This window comes from Amyelois transitella, chromosome 24 (assembly GCF_032362555.1).
Source record: "Amyelois transitella isolate CPQ chromosome 24, ilAmyTran1.1, whole genome shotgun sequence".
NCBI classification, from domain to species: Eukaryota; Metazoa; Arthropoda; class Insecta; order Lepidoptera; family Pyralidae; genus Amyelois; species Amyelois transitella.
The window spans coordinates 7,218,290-7,239,796 of record NC_083527.1 but is presented as its reverse complement, the minus strand read 5'-3'; the positions used below and the strand labels follow the sequence as shown (position 1 = coordinate 7,239,796).

The window sequence follows — 21,507 nt, the reverse complement described above, 5'->3', positions numbered from 1 at the left end:
AAGATATTATTACTTAAGTAAAAAGAGAACCGCCTCCAATCAATACCCTCCTTTTTTGAAGTTGGTAACATTTCCAAAACCTTTTATCCTAAGTGTACCAAACACTTTCTTGAAAACCGCATCAAAATCGGTTCAGCGAAACGCGAGAAAATCGCTGACAAACATATACATCTCAAACTGTGACAAACCTTTTCTTTGAAGGCGATTAAATATCATTATGCCATAATTAGCTGTGCCCGCGACTCCGTCCGCGTGGAATAGTTATTTTGGGCATCATTGAAGCCTCATTCAAGGGTGAATAATTTTCCCCGTTTTTTTTTTCACATTTTCCATTATTTCTTTGGTCCTTATAGTTGCAGCGTGATGTTATATAGCCTAAAGCCTTCCTCGATAAATGGTCTATTCAACGCAAAAAGAATTTTTCAATTCGAACCAGTTCCTGAGATTAGTGCGTTCAAACAAACTAACTCTTCAGCTTTATAATATTAGTATAGATACTGTATAGTTAGAGACCTTTTGTTGTTAAGTAAGGATTAAAATAAAAGTCATGTAATTATGACAAAGCCATATATTTATTCATTGCATTACACGTAGTACATACCATTAAAAATTGTATAATTATACTTTTAAATAGTGATAAGACCTAAGTTAATATATCACAAGGTTATTTAAAAAGTTTAAACTTCTGATAAGTCATATCTCATTTATAATTTAACAAAAATAAAAATAGATGGATTGGAAATGTCACGAAAATAATATATTTCTCATTAATTGCCATATCAATAAATATATAAATATATACGGGACAAATTACACTGATTGAGTTAACCTCGAAGCAAGTTCGAGACTTGTGTTACGAGATACCAACTCAACTACACTATATTTTATAATAAATATCTACTCATATAGATAAACATCCAAGACCCAGGACAATCAGAAAAAGTTCTTTTCTCATCACGCCCTGGCCGGGATTCGAACCCGGGACCTCCGGTGTCACAGACAAGCGCACTACCGCTGCGCCACAGAGACCATTATAATCTTTTCATATTCTTGCAAAAGAAGTGTTAGCTTTATAATGACACTAGCGACCCGCCCTGGCTTTGCACGGGTAGAATTTATAGATGTTAATCTTCCTCAGAAAATGCTCTTTCCAACATTTTAAACAGGAACCAAATCCGCCCGCAACTTTCAGAGATTAGCGCATACAAAAAGACAGCGAAAATAACGCGACTTCATTTTGCTTTTTCATATAATTGATTGTTTTATACTCTTTATTGCACATAAAATAAGAAATATAACAAATTACAAAACAGTCATTGGATTAAGAAGAATATGTAGTACAATAACGGACTTATACCAATCGGGATTTCTTCCAGTCAACCAAAATAAATGATCTTCCATTACATATATTTTTAAATAACCTTGTAATTTAATATAATTTAATATTAATAGCCTAGATTGTGAATTTATGTGAACAACACAACACTTTTGAGCCTAACTGTACCTGAAAACAAAAAAAAACATTACTCTTTCAAAACCAGTTCCAAACTATTTGCCGTGTGGTTCCCGGCACCAATAGAAAATAGAATAGGACTACTCCATCACTTTCTCGATCACTATGTTTGCCATCACCGTAAGCACAGCATCGGTTAGTACTCAAACTAATGTATCTACATAATATCGAAAATAGTCACTGGTACATGACCAAGGTGGGATTTGAACCTGGGACCATTAATGCGCACTATTCACCACCACACCACACCACCCGTATTGGATCCATGGTCACACATTCAGACGATGTGTAACCAAAATCAGTAGGAAATGAAATCAGACAGGAAATGGGTCCAATACGGGTTAGCTTTACCTGCAAAGGTTAAGGGTCAGATAGGAGTCGCTTCGTGTAAAAACCTGACTCGCCCAATCCAGCATCCATGGTCAAAGGCAAACCCCGGGCTCCTCTCCAGAGTGGTGAGGATGCACACGGGACTTAAAAAGCCAGGAAGAAGAAGCATGTGCCGTGTGGTTCCCGGCACCAATAGAAAAAAGAATAGGACCACTCCATCTCTTACCCATGGATGTCGTAAAAGGCGACTAAGGGCTTATAACCTTGGGGTTCTTCTTTTAGGCGACGGGCTTGCAACCTGTCACTATATGAATCTCAATTCTATCAGTAAGCTAAACAGCTGAACGTGGCCTATTAGTATTTTCAAGACAGTTTACTTTGTCTACCCCGCAAGGGACATGGACGTGATTATATGAATCAAGACTGTTGGCTCTGTCTACCCCGTAAAGGATATAGCCGTGATTATATGTATGTATGTATGTGAGAAGAAGAATCCTACTACTATTATAAAGGCGAAAGTTTGTATGGATGTTTGTTACTCTTTCACGCAAAAACTACTGAACCGATTACCATGAAATTTGGTATGTAGGTAGCTGAAGACCCAGAATAACACATAGGCTACTTTTTATCCCGGAGTTCCCGCGGGATCGATAGGGTTTCCATGCGGACGAAGTCGCGGGCGGCCTCTAGTTAATTAATAATTTTTACCTTGCGATCAATCCTTATGCAGAAACTTGTTGAATGCCGTGTAAGACGTCTCCAAATCGAAGACCAACTGCCGGACCTGGCCCTCGGAGAGCTCGTCTGATGCAGACATCTCCGACAACTTGTCCAGCCATTCTTGTACCTGAGAATGACGTTACAGAATGATGAAACCGTCTAAATGCAAGTCAAATTTGGACGGCCTCTGTGGCGCAGCGGTAGTACGCTTGTCTGTGACACCGTAGGTCCCGGGTTCGAATCCCGGCCAGGGCATGATGAGAAAAGAACTTTTTCTGATTGGCCTGGGTCTTGGATGTTTATCTATATGAGTATTTATTATATAATAATAGTATCGTTGAGTTAGTATCTCGTAACACAAGTCTCGAACTTGCTTCGAGGCTAACTCAATCAGTGTAATTTGTCCCGTATATAAAAAAAAAAGCCTTGCACGAAGAGTTAATAAATAAATATACATATATACCTACGGGACAAATTACACTGATTGAGTTAGCCTCGAAGCAAGTTCGAGACTTGTGTTACGAGATACTAACTCAACGATACTATATTTTATGATGAATACTTATTGTTTGTTCCGCCGCTTCTTCTACACATGCGCTTTGGAAGCGGTAGTAGTTATAATTAGATTTAAGTTATGTGACGTCAATAAGTGATACCTTGTATCCAATTTTGAAAATAAATCTATTCTATTCTATTCTATAGATAAACATCCAAGACCCAGGACAATCAGAAAAAGTTCTTTTGTCATCATGCCTTGGCCGGGATTCGAACCCGGGACCTCCGGTGTCACAGACAAGCGTACTACCGCTGAGCCACAGAGGCCGTCAAAGTTTGTTTGTTTGTAATAACTTTATTGCATAGATATTAACACAGTAACAAGAAAATAGTATATACATAGAGATATGTAATACTTTAGAAGAGTTGTGTGTTAATATGAATATCGATTTTATTCAAACCAATACATATCTACATTCTACATACATATATAAAATCACGCCTCTTTCCCGTTCAAACCAATTGTGACGTTAAAAGAGAATAAGACCACTCCATCGCTTTCCGATGGTTGTCGTTAAAGGTGACAAAGGGATAGGCTTATAAACTCGAGATTCTTATTTTGGGCGGCGGCGGACTAGCAACCTGTCACTATTTGAATCTCAATTCTATCATTAAACCCAACGTGGCGTACCAATCTTTTCAAGACTGTTGTCTGACTCTGTCTACACCGCAAGGGATATAGACGTGATAATATGTATGTTACCCTCACGCGGTAAACAGAGCCAACAGTGTTGAAATGACTGAAAAGATATGTTCAACTGTAAATAGCTTAATGACAGAATTAAGATTCAAATAGTGACAGGTTGCTAGCCCGCCGCGTAAAATAAGAATCCCAAGTTTATAAGCCTATCCCTTTGTCACATTTTACGACATCCATCGGAAAGCGATGGAGTGGTCTTATTCTCTTTTAACAACACAATTGGTTTAAATAGAATCGTCAATTTTGATGATATAAAAATCTTTCCCTCTACTGCCTTTAACGACGTCCACGAATGATATGGCGTAATCCAATTATAAAGTGGTCAGAACCACACGGCACATTATATTACAAACATAGGTACATACATACCATCACGCCTGTCTCCCTTTGGAGTAGGCAGAGTTTAAACAAACAAACACTTCAGCTTTATAATCTTATATATAAAATTCTCGTGTCACAATGTTTGTCTCCGTACTCCTCCGAACCGGCTTTACCGATTTTAACCAAATTTTGAATGCATATTCAGTAGGTCTGAGCATCGGCTAACATCTATTTTTCATACCTCTTATTGATAAGGGTTGTCCACACTTGACATTTTTTTTTACCTAGAAATTACTTAAAAATTATTTATATGGCAAAACAACGTTTGCCGGGACAGCTAGTATTAGTATATATAAGACATTAGCTGATGGTATACCTTGAGTTTCCCCTCGAAGTCGTCAGGCAACATGAGGAGACGGTCCATGGTGTCCCGCAGATCCCTCAACTCCGGCTGGATCATGTCCATAGCGCGGAACTCCAAGCGGAGTTTGTCCATCAGAGTGATGAATAACTGATGATGAAAAAAAAAATGAATAATTTTATAAGTAAGTAGGTAAATTTTTATTCAATAATATAAGAACGTGCCGTGTAGTTCTCGGCACCAATACAAAAAAGAATAGGACCTTTCCCATGGGTGTCGTAAAAGGCGACTAAGGGATAGGCTTACAAACTTGGGATTCTCTTTTAGGCGATGAGCTAGCAACCTGCCATTATTTGAATCTCAATTCTATCATTTAGCCAAACAGCTGAACGTGGCCATTCAGTCTTTTCAAGACTGTTGGCTCTGTCTACCCCGCAAGGGATATAGACGTGACCATATGTATGTATGTAAAATAATAAAGGTACGTTACGTGTGCGTTCAATAACTCGTATAACATACTAGAGGCCGCCCGCGACTTCGTCCGCATGGAAACCCTATCAATACCGCGGGAACTCCGGGATAAAAAGTAGCCTATGTGTTATTCTGGGTCTTCAGCTACCCACATATCAAATTTCATCGCAATCGGTACAGTAGTTCTTGCGTGAAAGAGTAACAAACATCCATACTGACATACAAACTTTCGCATTTATAATATTAGCAGGATAGTACAAATGATATTGTCACTTACAGAAACAATCTCAGCGATGTACTTGTTGGTGTTCCCTTTATCGTCTTTGATCAGGTTGGGCTTGTTTTCCTTTATCCGCTCCAACGCTGCCAGACAATCCAGCTGAAAAAGTACATACAGAGATGTGCCGAGTAACAGTTTTGCTAAATAACGAGTACCGAGTTTTACATACATACATAAAATCACGCCTTTTTTCCCGGAGGGGTAGGCAGAGACTACCTCTTTCCACTTGCCACGATCTCTGCATACTTCCTTCGCTTCATCCACATTCATAACTCTCTTCATGCAAGCTCGGCGGTTTTGTACACACTTGACTTGACTCTTTACCGAGTTTTACTCGGCTCAATTATGTTTAATTAAATTTTTTTTAGGCGATGGGCTAGCAGCCTGTCACTATTTGAATCTCAATTCTATCATAAAGCCAAATAGATGAACGTGGCCATTCAGTCTTTTCAAGACTGTTGGCTCTGTCTACCCCGCAAGGGATATAGACATGACAATATGTATGTATGTATGCAATTATATTAAAACATACACTTTTCCTCAAGACAGTGAGAAATACATAAATCTACATTCATACCCTGAACTTATCCACAAACGCCTCGATAGTGGGAAACTCATCCCCCTGAACCTGCTTGAAGGCGACGCGGTACTGCACCAGCAGTCGACTGCACGCCGCCGTGTACTCCTGTGCGCGCACGCAGTCGCGCATGTACGCCTTCTCCAAATGCTGCAGTGTGCTTACCACGGCATACAACTCAGCCATGTTGTCGTACCTGCGATTGAATGTTGGTACAAATCTCTGTCATAAACTTATCTCTGTTATAAACTAAGGCCTACTAAATTATTAAAGAAACCTTGTGTTTACCAGAAGTATATGAGACCTTTTTCTTTTCTTTTCAATTGTTGTCAATTGACATGAAAAAAGTGCCTGGCTTTCCTTTAAGATAAACTCAAAATCACGGCTGATTTTGAGTTTATTTTATAGAATAAGTCGGCACTTGTGATACAATTAGTTAAGTACAATTAAACAAGTATATTAAACAATTACAAATTATACAAGTAGTTGTGGTATCTGCAGTGCAGTGGCATGATGAGAAACATCATTTTTCTGATTGGCCTGAGCTTTGAATACATACATACATATCACTTCTTTCTACCTCACATGTTATACAGAGCCAACAGTCTTGAAAAGACCAATAGGCTTTTTCAGCTGTTTGAGTTGAGATCCAAATAGTGATAGGTGGTGTTTGATACATACATACATACATATTGTCACGTCTATATCCCTTGCGGGGTAGACAGAGCCAATAGTCTTGAAAAGACTGAATGGCCACATTCAGCTATTTGGCTTAATGATAATTGGGTTTCAAATAGTGACAGGTTGCTAGCCCATCGCCTAAAAAAGAATCCCAAGTTTGTAAGCCTATCCCTTTGTCGCCTTTTACAACATCCATGGGAAAGAGATGGAGTGGCCCTATTCTTTTTTGTAGTGGTTGTTTATGTGTAATTGTAAATCAGTAAGTCAGCAATAAAGGCTTTTGAAATTGAAATTCTTTTCTAACTACAATCTCTAACAGGAAATAAGCTGAATAGGTCAGTTTGTTTTTAATTCAACTCTTAGCAAACTCAACATTTTACAATTCAACTTTCTGCTCATAATCATTTCATTTTTGAATATAGTTACAACATTTTTGTTCATGGTCCTGAATGATATACCTAGAAGCATCTCTTCAGCTGATATGCTTAGACTGATTTGCTGATATGCTTTACCCTAGATTCCAACCTTACAAGATCTGATTGGAACAGGTCTTATAATTATGTGATTATAAACTTTTTCAGCTTTTTCTATGTTATTGGTCTAGATAGGTTATGGAATACGTTGAAAATTTAGTCTATCTAATTTGTTCCTCTAAATTTAAACCCTTTTGGACCGTGAATAAGCTCATAATACAATAAAATAATGAATATTAATAAACACATACACAATTTGACTTTGTATTCATTCTGGGGTATGGAAATCGACTTACTTTTCTCGCTCCCTTGCATTTCTGTATAACTTCACTTCTTCGTATAACTCTGGTCTTGTATCTGAAAATGTAATAATTTATTGAAAATCCAATACAAACACAGGATGATTTCATCATTGTAAATTTTAATACATACCTTGCATTTTCCAAGAATTTCTTGGTAGAAGGAGAACTAAATTAGATTCTTAAAATTGAGCAAGGTGTTGTTTTAATTTTGCACCACTCAAGGATGTTAAACAGTAATATGAATAAGAAATGAGAGATAATAAATCAAAAGAAAAACAAAGATCACAACAACACACCCATTTCTATTCCTTTGTATACGATCGATCTGTCAAAGTCACTGATTCTGTCACTGTCTACAAGTGTGAAATAATATAGTGATAGGGCAAGACGTTTTGAAATCGATTACAAATTGTCCTTATCCAAAACAAACATAACCTAATTACACAATTTATACATATTATCTATTAGTTGTAAACGTAACAGAATAAAAAACAGCGTGATAAGGGTATGTTGTGATTTGAAAGAAGATATAATGACAAAGCAGGTTGTCTAAGCAACTATGCAAAGGAAGTGTAAATGGGACTGTTGAAGTGGGAAAGCCTATACGAACGTACCTTGATCAAATCGAAGACGTTTTAGCTAAAGGTGAGGTCAACAACTACCCAAAACTGACGAGTTGCATGAAGAGTGTTCATCTCGATAAAAACAAAATTTCTGTGGGATTTGCAAAAAACAAAAATCCTTTTGTAGGTGGCGCTAAATTCTCGCCGGCGAAGCTGTGCTGGTTAAAGTTAGTTGTTACCAATCACCTTGGGGAAAATACGCATTTTTTGTATCCATGTATGTTAGTAAATGTAACATTAGAATTTTTTTTAAGTTTTTGTCATGAATATCAATTCGGAAGATAACCTGACTGCAACAAAAGGGATAAACTAATTGGCACTGATACTCAAATTGATACGCACGGCAATATTAGCGCTAACCAAATCAACAATGTAATACTGAATAATAACTTATCGATTATCATAATCGACTTCTTCAATCAATTCATCGTGATTATCACCTATTCCTTTCGTATATCATTTGCAAAAAAAAAAATTAAAAAACTAAACTGTCGGGGTGACGTAATCCACCAATATGGCGGATGACGCGCGCACTCCCTGCCGCCCGCAACCCAGTTGCTTTTGTTGAGGCGTTCAACTATCACTCGTCTCAAATGATTTCACCTTGCTATGAATGAAAATAATCTAAGATAGTTTGTGTGCAAATATTTTTAAACATTATACTCATTGCCGAGACTAATTGGAAGTGAAAACTGTGTATTGGAAAAGTTAATCCGTGGTGACAGTGTTTTTACCAGTTCTCACTTTTTGTGTGACCGTACAGTGTTTACTTGCTGGAAACAATACTATTGTGAGGAGTTGAGCTTCACAATTAACCGTTTGATGGGATCTCGTTGAATACAAGGTAAGAAAGTGGGAAAATACATTCCAATAAGTATTTACGCGATGCCGTTCACAATTTTGCGAGCTTGAAAATCCAGTTTTGACTCGCAATATTTGACCGGAAAGTTGTAGAAATCTCGTGATAGATATATAAAAGATGTTTTTAATCTTTTGAACTTTACTTTATGAATTGTGTTATATGATATTTCCTATTGGAATAATGGGAATAGCGGGGCAGGGGCGGGGTGTGTAATTCTGGGCGCGGCGCCTTCCGACCCACTTTTCGTTGATAATAAGCAATGAATACTGGACAGGTGGTCACGTACTTTATATTTGCTTAGTGCTCAGGTTTTTGATCATATTGTAATCGATCTTTGCGATATTGTAAATAGCACAAATAGTACCGGTTACAATGTGCTTTGCGAATTTATGCAAATTAGATTTGTTTATTCAACTCTCGGCGTTTTGTTTGCTCGGAAAAACTGTTTTATAAGATTCATTCAGCTCGTTTTGTTCTCAATAAGTTTATGTACAACTATGTTTTGGATGTAAACTACTATAATATTAAAATGTGGAATTCATATTCATATTGTCTGTTTAACGTCAAAACCACTGAAACTATTTCCATGAAACTTTGCATACATATAGTGATACTAACTCAATCTATAAGGTAGTTACATTATTTTCTAAAGGCAAGTGGTTACCTCAGTCTATAAAAATAGACAATGTTTGAGTTATATCTATTTTGTTGTATTAAAAAAAAATTGTATGTAGGGTGATTGCGCTGGTTTTCGTCCAATTAGCGGAGTTGCTAGCTTTCAGACATAAAAATAATATGATAAAGTATCCTAATTAAAATAGCTCATATTTGTTTAAATACCTCATATAGTCTATTTTTGATAAAAATAAAGAAACTTTTAATTATAACTACATTGTTTTTTATATAAATAATTAAATGTTAAATGGCAGATTTCACTAGTTTTCGTCCAAAAAATTTGGTTTTCGCCCTGGTGTGATCTAGTTTCCGTCCAGTATGTAAAAAAGAGTAAAAATGCAATGTTAAATAAAAACTGTCTTTATAATCTTTTATTTAATCAACAAAAATATTTATTCTTCAGCAGTAGATTTCCTGCTTTTTTTATTTCCCCGAATCCATCTATAACAATTAATTTCATAGTTTAGTACCTACTAGAAAAACCTGTACGAATTAACAAGAAAATGTGTTAGAAGTAGATTCCACACCATTATGGACGAAAACTAATACAAAAAAAATTGCTGTTTCGTTTTCGTCCATGCCATTTAAACATTTTTTTAAACAAGCAATACTGAGAAATTATTGGACGTTAACTAAATATCTTGTCAAATAGCCAATAAAGTTCATATGTAAAGAAAACACATATTTTTTTATAGGTCTGAAAAAGTAAAATGAACATTCCAAATATTTAGCTTGCTGTTTTAGTTTCCGTCCACGTGGACGGATACCAAATAATTGGTAAAATAGGCATGTCAGTATTCGTCCGCAAACTTTTACTAAGATTACTACAAAAACATTGTAAAATAACCTGAACATAATGTTAGTTATACTCTTAAATATCCTTACATGCCAAAATATTACCCAATCTATGTGAAATAGTCATAAAACCCACCACAGAGTGTTCCTGCACCAGCTATTTTTTTTGTATCGGCAATGACGTCTACGCAACACGAACACATGCCGGCCACTGAGTTTAATTTTTTCGAAGTTTTCACTTGACAAATTGGATTTTGTGGTTGTTAGAACTGTTGCTTAAGTATGAAGGATCGTGACAAGTTGCAACATGCGTGCATAGGTGTGTTTATATTCTTTTTATATGCGTTTAAAAGTGAAATGGACGAAAAGTAGAACTGGACGCCAAACCAGCGCAATTACCCTACTGTTTGATCTCAATTTGATTTAATAAATATTTCACCTCTTGACATATGGAAAAATATTTACAGAACAAATCGACTGAGTGTTGTTTTTTTCAATCAGCCAATACTCTGTCATGACTATTTTGTAATCAGCAAATGCCTGAAAAACAAAAGGTTTTCTGACATATTGATGTACAAAATTTAGCTTAATTTAAAAAAAAAAAATACCTTGTGTAGGTTCATGTTGAATGGCTTTGCCATGGTTGCTGAATTTAAATTGATATAAAAATAGTATTAAATTACCTGCATAGTAATTTCCATGTTGTATTTAAACATCATTCTGTCGGCAGCTCATCTGGCAGAGAAACATTTGTCGAAGTATCCCCAAACATAATTTTCAAAATTGCCGTGTAGTTCCTACCACTTTCGAATTGGACCACTCCAAAAAAGTGTTTAAGGGAGAGGTTCATTATCTTGGGTTTCATCTTGTAGGTGATCAGCTAGCAACCTGTCTTCATCATTAAGCCATACAACTGAACATCGCCTTTCGGTCTTCTCAAGAATGTTAACTCCGTCTACCCCGCAAGGGACCCTAATCTATATATATAAAACTCTTCCGTTACTGAGTGACTGACTGACAGACAACGTACAGTCGAAACTACTGGTCGTAGACAGCTGAAATTTGGAATGTAGGTTCCTTGGGATATGTAGGGGAGCACTAAGAAAGGATTTTTGGAAATTCAACCCCCAAGGGGGGGAAAAGGGGTAAAAACGTTTCTATGAAAAATCTTATTCCTTGGGTTTATAAACTTGAAACTTGGCATGAACACGTACATAGGCAAGTAAATATGTTTGACATTATAAGTTTTTTCCAACTACCCTCCAATCGTGATTTAGGGGGTGCGATTGGGTGACTGATTTATTAACGCACAGCCGAAACCGCTCGGTATAGGAGTCTGAGATTTTGAACAGAGGTTCCTTTAGTAACATAAGTGAGCACTAAGAAGGGATTTTTGAAATGTCAACCCCCAAGGGGGGAAAAGGGATAAACTGAGCCGGGGCTGCGGGAAAGTTCTAACGAGATACCGTGGCCCCGGAACGCAAAGGGCAACTGAAGGAACGAGGTGGGTTTTAGTCAGTAAAAGTCTGACACTCCCTTCCGTTCCACCCAGAGCGGGAGAGGTCATTTGATGATTTCCCATCCTTAAAAAAAAAGACTTTGTATGACAACTTTCAGTCGTCTCTTTAACATACATAATAACATACATAATTATGTACATACATGCATAACATTAATAACATCACGCCTTTAAATCCCTATTTTGTGTTAACACTACCCATACAAACAGATAACAGGAAACAAGTGAAGAGACGAAATTTGTCCGCATCCATTTTCACCTAAATTCTTAACGTTAATGAGATTTACTTTTTATTATCAGGTCAACCTAATAGCCTCACATGGACGTATAACTTCGTAAGAATTTTCTTTCAACTCCTAACCGTTGAGGAGTTGTACCTTCCATCATCAGCTCATTCACATGGGATGATGACTATCAGACGCAAATACTTAAACAGATCTATGAAATTGTCAAAAACGTAATTGCCTGTAAATTTGAGGTTTGCCCTTGATTTCCCTGGAATACCATCATCAGATCCTGACTAGGTAACAACGGGACCAACTTGAAAGTATACTCTACCGAACAAAAAAAGAATCACGTAAATCGGTCCATAAATCTCGGCGTAATCGGTATGCATAAATAAAGCACCCGAATTTTATTTTCTATTAACTATCACGAGGCTACATCATCCCTGAGTAACACAGGCTATATTTAATTCCAGTTTTAACAAGATTTCAGCCTGTGGAAGAAAAAGCCCTGTCGAGATCATTAAAAAACGCTATATATAACCGAATTACACGTGGGCGAAGCCGCGGGCGGAAAGCTAGTAACTACATAAACAATCATGTCTATACGTCATGTATGTATTTATGTATTCAAAACGATTCCACATGCAATCACAATCACAAAAACCAAATAAGTACTTAGTTTTTGCATGTCTAGACACTTAATTCTATTGTTGTTTAATCAACAATTTATATGCAGTGTCTAAGACATAATTATGCCTTTTAAAATCGCCGATTATACCTCATTATAGTAAGGTACTAATCATTTAGTAAGACATGATTCAATGCATAGTCAATACCGCCTACAGTACTGCTAAATTTAGTGAAAATGCAATTAGCATCTTAATTTCTAATTAAGAATGATTGGTTCTAGGCATAAGTAGAAAAAAAAATAGGACCACTCATGGATGTCGTTTAGAGGCGACTAAGGGATAGGCTTATAAACTTTGGCTTATATTCTTCTTTTAGATGATCTGTTACTGTTATTAAGCCAAACAGCTTAACATGGCCGGCCTATCTATCTTTTCGAGACTTTTGGCTCTGTCTACACGACAAGGGATATAGACGTGATATGTATATATGGATGAGAATGATACATAACTCTTTGAATTGATGAAATTATTGCGAAAAGTTTTAAGAACATAAACTACCTAATGTTCTTGAAAGAACAAGATCACTCCAGGCCTTTCCCATGGATGTCATAAAAGACGACTAAGAGATAGTCTAAAGCGGCCTATCAGTTTTTCAAGACTGCTTGCTCTGTCTACCCCGCAAGGCATACAGACGTGATTATATAAATGAATTAATTAACCACCGACCCTTAATTTATCATACAAAAAAATAAGAATTAAGATAAAACAAAAATAGTGATCATCGTATCACCCTTCAGTAGCAGTATTGACGAGGTTATATCAAGTTATTTTATACTGTGTGCGATGATGTCATCACGGCGACCCGTTTGATGATGTCAACGAGCGACATCCAGCGATGGAAGGTCGAGGACGGCTGATAATGATTTTTAATATGTAGTTATATTTTGTACAATTTAAGAGTTTATACATGTGTATATTATATACGTATAACTAGTCGTTCTCCGCGAATTTAGATCTCGCGAACACTAAAATTTTTTATATACAATACGTACATAAAAACATACATATAATCACGTCTACTAGTGAATATTTATGTACCAATGACTTTTTTCAAAGTTAAGTAAGTACATTAGTTTGAATATTAACCGATGCTTTTACGGTGAGGGAAAACATCGTGAGGAAACCTGCCAATTGAAAATTAGATTAGGTTAACCTGCAAAGGTTGCGTAGGTCAGATGGGAGTCGCTTCATGCAAAATCCTGAGTCACCCAATCCAGGATCCATCGTCCAAGGCATACCCCGGGCTCCACTCCAGAATAATGAAGCCAGCAGCCAGCAGAAGAAATGCAGTTGTGTTTGTTACCGCTTCTTCTGCACTGACGCCTTGGAAGCGGCAGTAAACTTAGTTTTTAAGTAATTTATTTGACGTCAACCAATGTTGTTAAACCATACGTTTTGACTATTATTAAGCGATATATAGTCCTACTATCCTACTACTATTATAAAGGCGAAAGTTTGTATGGATGTACGGATGTTTGTTACTCTTTCACGCAAAAACTACTGAACCGATTACCATGAAATTTGGTATGTAGGTAGCTGAAGACCCAGAATAACACATAGGCTACTTTTTATCCCAGAGTTCCCGCGGGATTGATAGGGTTTCCATGCGGACGAAGTCGCGGGCGGCCTCTAGTATCCTATAGTAATGAATAAAAATTTTGAATTTTGAATTGTTGAGTTGTGAAAATGCAACCGGGACTAAAGCCAAGACGATGAAGACTTCACTGCACGCGACTGTACATGCAAAGAATTCGTAAAGTAGGTACTTAAGTACATCAGGCGAATCGCAAACAAATCCGCCGTTTCCTGACACTGTGTAAACCAAAACAGATTTAACGTAAACGCCGAGACGGATATTGGGAAACGCGTATCAAGCGTGACATGTTTGGACCACTTGTTGGGTTTCGTGATGGGCGAGTAGGGGCGTCGTCGGAGTATTCCAAGGTTTTAATGTAATGTTAGATTGTAGTTGTTATATGCGATTAGTAGGTATACGTAGTTTATGTAATTGCTTCAAAGATCATATAATCTCTTTCCCATGTATGTCGTAAAAGGCGATTAAGGGATAGGCTTATATACTTGGGATTCCTCTTTTGGCGGTTTCCATTTTGGCACAGCCAAATTTCGATGAAATCAGTCCAGTGGTTTTTGAGTTAATTCGTTACAAACACGCGAACATACAAACTTATAAAAATATTTTCTCTTTATTCATAGTGCATGTGTATAAAGGCTAATGTTATAACTTGAGATTCTTCTTGTAGACGATGGGCTAGCAACCTGTCTCTATTTGAATCTCAATTCCATTCAGCCATATAGCATATCTGAACGCGGCCTTTCAGCCTTTTCGTGACTTTTGGCTCTGTTTTACCCGGTAAAGGGATAAAGACGTGACATATGATAATTTAACTTACGAGGCTAAGCAAGGCCGTAAACCATAGTTAAAATAAAATAAAATATGACGTAACCCCCCTCTCGCGGCCTTACTCAGCGTGTGACCTTATTTTTCAATTGCAGTCGGTCACGCTCTGGCGACCGGAGCCCTACTCCGAAAGACACTGTTTGTACATAGTTCACTATATGTATGTACTAGAGGCCGCCCGCGACTTCGTCCGCATGGAAACCCTATCAATCCCGCGGGAACTCTGGGATAAAAAGTAGCCTATGTGTTATTCTGGGTCTTCAGCTACCTACATACCAAATTTCATGGTAATCGGTTCAGTAGTTTTTGCGTGAAAGAGTAACAAACATCCGTACATCCATACAAACTTTCGCCTTTATAATAGTAGTAGGATAGCGCAAACCAAAGTCGCTTCCCGCGTCTGTCTCTATGTCTGTTTGTTTAGTTCTTAAAAACACCACAACGGATTTTGATGCAGTTTTTTTTTTTAATTGATAGGTATATAGTGATTATCCGCTGATCCGCCTGGCTTTAGGCCCGGTTGCATCCTCACCACTTCTGGGGAGGAGCCCGGGGTGCGCATTTTAACATGATCTTGGATTGGGTGAGTCAGGTTTTTACATGAAGCGACTCCCGCCTGACCTCCGCAACCTTTGCAGGGGAATTTAAACTACATTGGATCATGGTTACAGATCCAGTTGCCTGAACGTGCGATATTTTCCAATCATAGTAAAACAATGCACATTACTTAGAAGAGTAAATGGTACTTTTGGCTAAAGACGTGACATATGATAATTTAACTTATAAGGCTAAGCAAGGCTTTAAACCATAGTTTAAATAAAATAAAGTATGACGTAACCCCCCTCTCTTAGCCTTACTCAGCCTTTTTTTATAAATGAATAGCGTGACACTGTATAATGCCCTATTCATTTTATTTTGATGAAAATAAAACGCCTAAACATGTGTAGTTCCTTACGTACCGACCCAAAATAAAACTATTTTATTTCAAGACGATAAAAATTGTCTAAATTTATCAATGAGTCATTATCGCTTGTTTACGCTCCGTTATCATTCGTTTGCTTGTACATACATACATTATCGGCAATGTTTATTAGCTTAATTTTTCCTTTTAAATTAAGGCCGCAATTTTGCAACATCAAAATTTGTACAGTCAACCGCATGTAACAAGTACTGCATGGAACTCCATGATGCGGTATTAGCGGCAAATTAACTGTAAATTGTGTTAGATACACGTGCTATTGATTGTACGAAAAAATCCTAAAGCTTTACAAGTAGTTATAATTTCAATAGAAAACTCGTGAGGGGAGAGATGAATATTGGAGCTGAACGCGGCCTATCAGTCTTTTTAAGACTGTTGGCTCTGTCTACCCGCAAAGGATAGAGATGAGATTATGGGTGTGTAGTGTATGTATGTTAAAATAATTAGTGTACGCCCCGAGCTTCACCTGCGTGAATTATTTGTTTTTTTTACGAATTTAAATTCGGAATTCATCGAATTACAAATTTCGTCGAAAATCATCTCTTAGTTCACCTCTCTTAGGGAGCTAAGAGCTCCTTATGAGCTCTTGAGGAGACAAGACCTCATAAGGACATGCCGTAATCCAAACCTCTTGACCCAGCGGTCATGACAGTGACTTTTTTATACATTGTTTGATTGAACATATACATTGAAGCTTTGGTGGTCGAATTGGTGAGGTACCTGGTTAAAATGCGTGCACTGGGCATTAAAGGCACATATTCGAATCCCACATCGGCCATGTACGAATGACTATTTTCGAAGTTATGTACATTAGTTTGAATGATAACCGATGCTCTTAAGGTAAACATCGTGAGGAAACCTGCACATTCAGGCAATTGAACGTGAATTACGGGTAAGGTTCCCCTGCAAAGGTTACGGAGGTCAGACGGGAGTCGCTTCGTGTAAAAACCTGACTCACCCAACCCAGGATCCATGGTCAAAGGCGTACCCCCAGCTCCTCTCCAGAGTGGTGAGGATGCAACCGGGTCTGACGCCAGGAGGAAGGGAGGAAGAAGGTTAATTAAACACATAACACTTCCTTTTTTTGGAGAGTGGCGTAGAAAATCGCTGTATGTACCGTCAACAGCACAGTTCATCGACCTCATTGTGTGCTGCCAAAAATGTACGCTGTTTACATAATGCTAACACTATTTATATGCGCAGTTGTTACTTAACGTTAAAACATACAAAGGAATTTGACCTAATTACACGACTGCTTCAATGGGAGGGTAATGGGTGTCTAAACACGTTTAAAAATTGTGAGTTTGTTTATTTTTACTCTGCCATTTGTACCCTCGGAGCTTTGCTGCCGTGAAGTTTTATAGACAAAACAGCCTATGTTGATCGCGTAAAGTTAATTATTTTCATTCATACATACATACATAGGGTCACGTCTATATCCCTTGCGGGGTAGACAGAGCCAACAGTCTTGAAAAGTTTGAATGGCCACGTTCAGCTATTTGGCTCAATGATAGAATTGAGATTCAAATAGTGACAGGTTGCTAGCCCATCGCCTTAAAAAAGAATCCCAAGTTTGTAAACCTATCCCTTAGTCGTCTTTTACGACATCCATGGCGAATAGATGAGTGGTCCAATTCTTTATTTCATTGGTGCCGGGAACCACACGGCACATTTTCATTCAAATTCATTTTACATGATTGGTTAGTAGATGGTAAGCCACCCAATGGTAAGATGTTAAATAATGTTGTTATTGACGTCCGGTGAAAATGCTGCAGTGTAATTTATTCCGCCGCTTTAGAAGCGGTAGTAGATATAATTAGACGTAAGTTATGGTGAAGTCAATAAGTTATACCTTGTGTCAAATTTTGGAAATAAATCTATTCTATTGTAATGCTTTTAGCTATTGTTCCGTTGCAGATTCTATTATGTAGAATAAAAGTAAAAAATAAATTAAAGATGTGTTGGTTTTCCTTGATGACGTCATTAATAAAGGAAATCATTGAAATGACGAATACGTCTATAATAGTTTGTGTGCCAAGGAGATCGTATTAATAATGATGACACTGTTGAAATATGCATGGGCGATGATATAATGGTCGCATAAATACATAAAATCACGCCTCTTTCCCGGAGGGGTAAGCAGAGACTACATCTTTCCACTTGTCACGATCCCTGCATACTTCTTTCTCTTCATCCACGTTCATAACTCTCTTCATGCAAGCTCGTGGGTATCAAATCTTAAAATAAAATTCTTATAAATATAGTCGCGTCTATATCCTTTGCGGGGAAGATAGAGCCAAAAGACTGAAAAGACCACATTCAATATATGACTGAAAGATGGAATCGTGATACCAATAGTGTCAACTTGCTAGTCCATCGCCAACAAGAAGAATCCCAATTATTAGCCTATCCCTTAGTTGCCTTTTACGATGCCCATGGGAAAGATAAGAAGTGGTCCTATTCTAGTGGCGGGAACCACATCAACAATTTTATAATACTCAGTTAAATTTGTCTCAAAAGTTGACAAAAAAAAATTTTACTTATTACCGATACTTATCGACATTTTACTTACCGATAACAGGGTTTTTTTGTCCGAATGTGAAAAGATTTCGTCCGCTGCAAAACATAAAATGAAACTAAAAAGGCGAAGGTCGTAAAACGAAATTCCAGACCGTACTTAGAAATCAGGTTCGATCAGGCTCCGCTTACTCCGTAGTGATTTTTGGGGTTGCGGGTTATTCACATTTGTTAGCTGCATTCAGTTAGAGTGTATTGTATTTGTGATATAGTAACTGCATTTATTCGGAGGAAGTCGAAAACCGCACCACGTGGAGATAGAAAAGTCGGAAAGAGGTCCCCGTTCCATGAAACACTTCTGTGGAGAGTGCAATTGGGAACACGCATAGAGAAGAGAGAGAGTAAGAGTGAATTGCATTGACAAGATAAAATGGGTAGAAAATGAGGATCGTGTGGTTCCCGTCACTTTAGAAAAGGATCACTCCATATCCTACCCATGGCGTAAAAGTCGACTAAGGGATATGCTAATAAACGCGAGATTCTTCTTGTGGGTGATGGGCTAGCAACTTCTATCATTAAGCCAAACAGCTGAACATCTGTCTTTTCAAGACTGTTGGCTCTGTCTACCCCGCAAGGCATAGATATAAGGCATACATATATGTATGTATATAAATTAAGTTGTCAGCTGGACCACGTTTTAGGGACAGTGATGGCAAATGGGAATAACCCACTTATGTGACAACGACAGATACCACCCACCTTTGGCTAAAGTCCAAATGCATTCGTCGAAATTGTTTTCACGAAACATAAATATTACGAGCACATTGGAAACATTATGAATTTTGCACTTTTAACTTTGTTAGGTGTTATCGTTGGATTGCCTGTTTTTTTTTAAAGCTTTGACATAAATTAAAAAAAAACAATTGATTTACATACTTAGATACGGGAAAAATTACACTGATTGAGTTAGCCTCGAAGTAAGTTCGATACTTGTGTTACGAGATACAGCTAACTTAACGGTACTATATTTTATAATATATACTTACATAGATAAACATCCGAGACCTAGGCCAATCAGAAAAAGTTCGTTTATCATCATGCCCCGGCCGGGATTCGAACCCGCGACCTCCGGTGTCACAGACAAGCGTACTACCGCTGCGTCTCAGAGGCCGTCAAATTTGAAAAATGAAATGTCCACAATTAAGAAAATTAACGATTCCAGGGTTTTTTTCAAACGAATTTGAACATCCATGATAGTCACATTAAGGGCTCCGTAGGCAAATTGAATGAACTGAACGAACATTCGTCCGATTAGATGGTGAAGGCTTATATGAACTTGTGATTCTTCTTCAAGGTGAAAAGCTAATAGCCTATCAGTAGTTATGAATCTTCATTCCACTAGTAATCTGTCGTAATTTTAAATATCACACACACACACACACACAGTCACGTCTATACCCCTTGCGGGGTAGACAGAGTTAACAGTCTTGAAAAGACTGGTATACCACGTTCAGGTGATTGGCATAATGATAGAATTGAGATTCGAATAGTGACAGGTTGATACAACCCATCGATTAAAATATGAGTTCCAAGTTTATTGGCTTATCCCTTAGTCGACTTTTACGTCATCCATTAATGGAATCTGATCCACCAATATATAGTTTTATGACTATTGTTTCTATTACCCTCGAAAGGTTTAAAGCCTTGATGTGTCTGTGTGTATGTGCAGTTAGTCTAAAAGTCCATAAAACCATTTTACAATGCGTCATTCATCATCATCACACTGATGATATACCTTAACAGTTTGTACATCCAAATAAAGTGTCGGCTTCTTGTCAGATGTTATCTTTTATCTCTTATACTCGGTCCGCACGCGACCCAGATTTGCTCCAGATAATATGTTGACATCTGTTTAGCAATAGTCTACTGTTGGTTTTGTTGTGACAGATCTTTTGTTTTATCGTGTTTATATTTGTGAAAATATTATTTAATGCCGTGTGGTTCCCGGCACCAAAAAAAGAAAAAATAGGACCACTCGTCTTTCCCATGGATGTCGTAAAGGGCGACTTAGGGATAGGCTTATAAACTTGGGATTCTGCTTATAGACGATAGGCTAACCTATCACTATTTGAATCGCAATTCTATCATTAAGCCAAATAGCTGAACGTGGCCTATCAGTCTTTTCAAGACTATTGGCTCTGTCTACCCCGCAAGGCATATAGACGTGACTATATGTATGCATGTGTGTAAATATTATACTCGTCCAGAATACATTATTAGTGTCACTGGTTAAATAATATTTCCACGTGCACGTTTACAATGGATTTTCGTCATACGAATTGTTTTACTACTGTCAAAATACCAACACGCTTCGAAGTTTCCCCTACGAAGTACAGTTAAGCAGTCCCTTTTTCAGTGTACAGTTAAAACAATTAGCGCATTCTAGTCTAGACCAATATGCCTTATACGTGATGCATCAGGTCAGGAAACGCCGATCAGACTAGCTTAGCTGTTGTCGAGACCAATGTCTTTAATGTAGCCATTGTAACTACATTAAATAATTAATTAATATGTAATATACGGGACAAATTACACTGATTGAGTTATCCTCGAATAGGGTTGCCAACATTTTTTTTACAAAAAAAAACGTATAAAATTGTTTGAATGGAAAAGAAATAAAGTATTTGGAAGATAAAAAAGTATTTTTCAAATTTTATGGTTTTATTGCCTTAAAAACGTATTTTTGTGTGCCTTTAGCAGATGCTAACACTTTCTTGCAACCTTTAAATGTTTCGAAGGTTATTTGACAATCAAAATTTAAATTTAAATCCTACTACTATTATAAAGGCGAAAGTTTGTATGGATGTTTGTTACTCTTTCACGCAAAAACTACTGAACCGATTACCATGAAATTTGGC

The 21,507-nt window shown here is 37.4% G+C and overlaps 2 protein-coding genes across 2 annotated transcripts in view; one reads left to right on the top strand and one right to left on the bottom strand.

Moving 5' to 3' along the window:
* Window positions 1–553: 553 nt before the first annotated feature.
* Window positions 554–7,617, bottom strand: LOC106140607 (vacuolar protein sorting-associated protein 28 homolog). Its single transcript, XM_060951295.1, has 7 exons — window positions 7,415–7,617; window positions 7,279–7,339; window positions 5,829–6,024; window positions 5,249–5,350; window positions 4,516–4,650; window positions 2,552–2,690; window positions 554–1,504 (listed from the first exon to the last, which is right to left on the bottom strand). Exons 1-6 carry the CDS (start codon window positions 7,419–7,421, stop codon window positions 2,559–2,561), a joined length of 633 nt encoding a protein of 210 aa, XP_060807278.1. The 5' UTR covers window positions 7,422–7,617; the 3' UTR covers window positions 554–1,504; window positions 2,552–2,558.
* An 831-nt stretch (window positions 7,618–8,448) lies between these two features.
* The window catches only part of LOC106143468 (protein 4.1 homolog), an 84,697-nt gene continuing 71,638 nt past the window's right edge, over window positions 8,449–21,507 (top strand). Inside the window, exon 1 of the mRNA XM_060951374.1 lies at window positions 8,449–8,751. The gene's annotated coding sequence lies outside the window, so the exon portion shown is untranslated. The remainder of the gene's footprint in view (window positions 8,752–21,507) is intronic.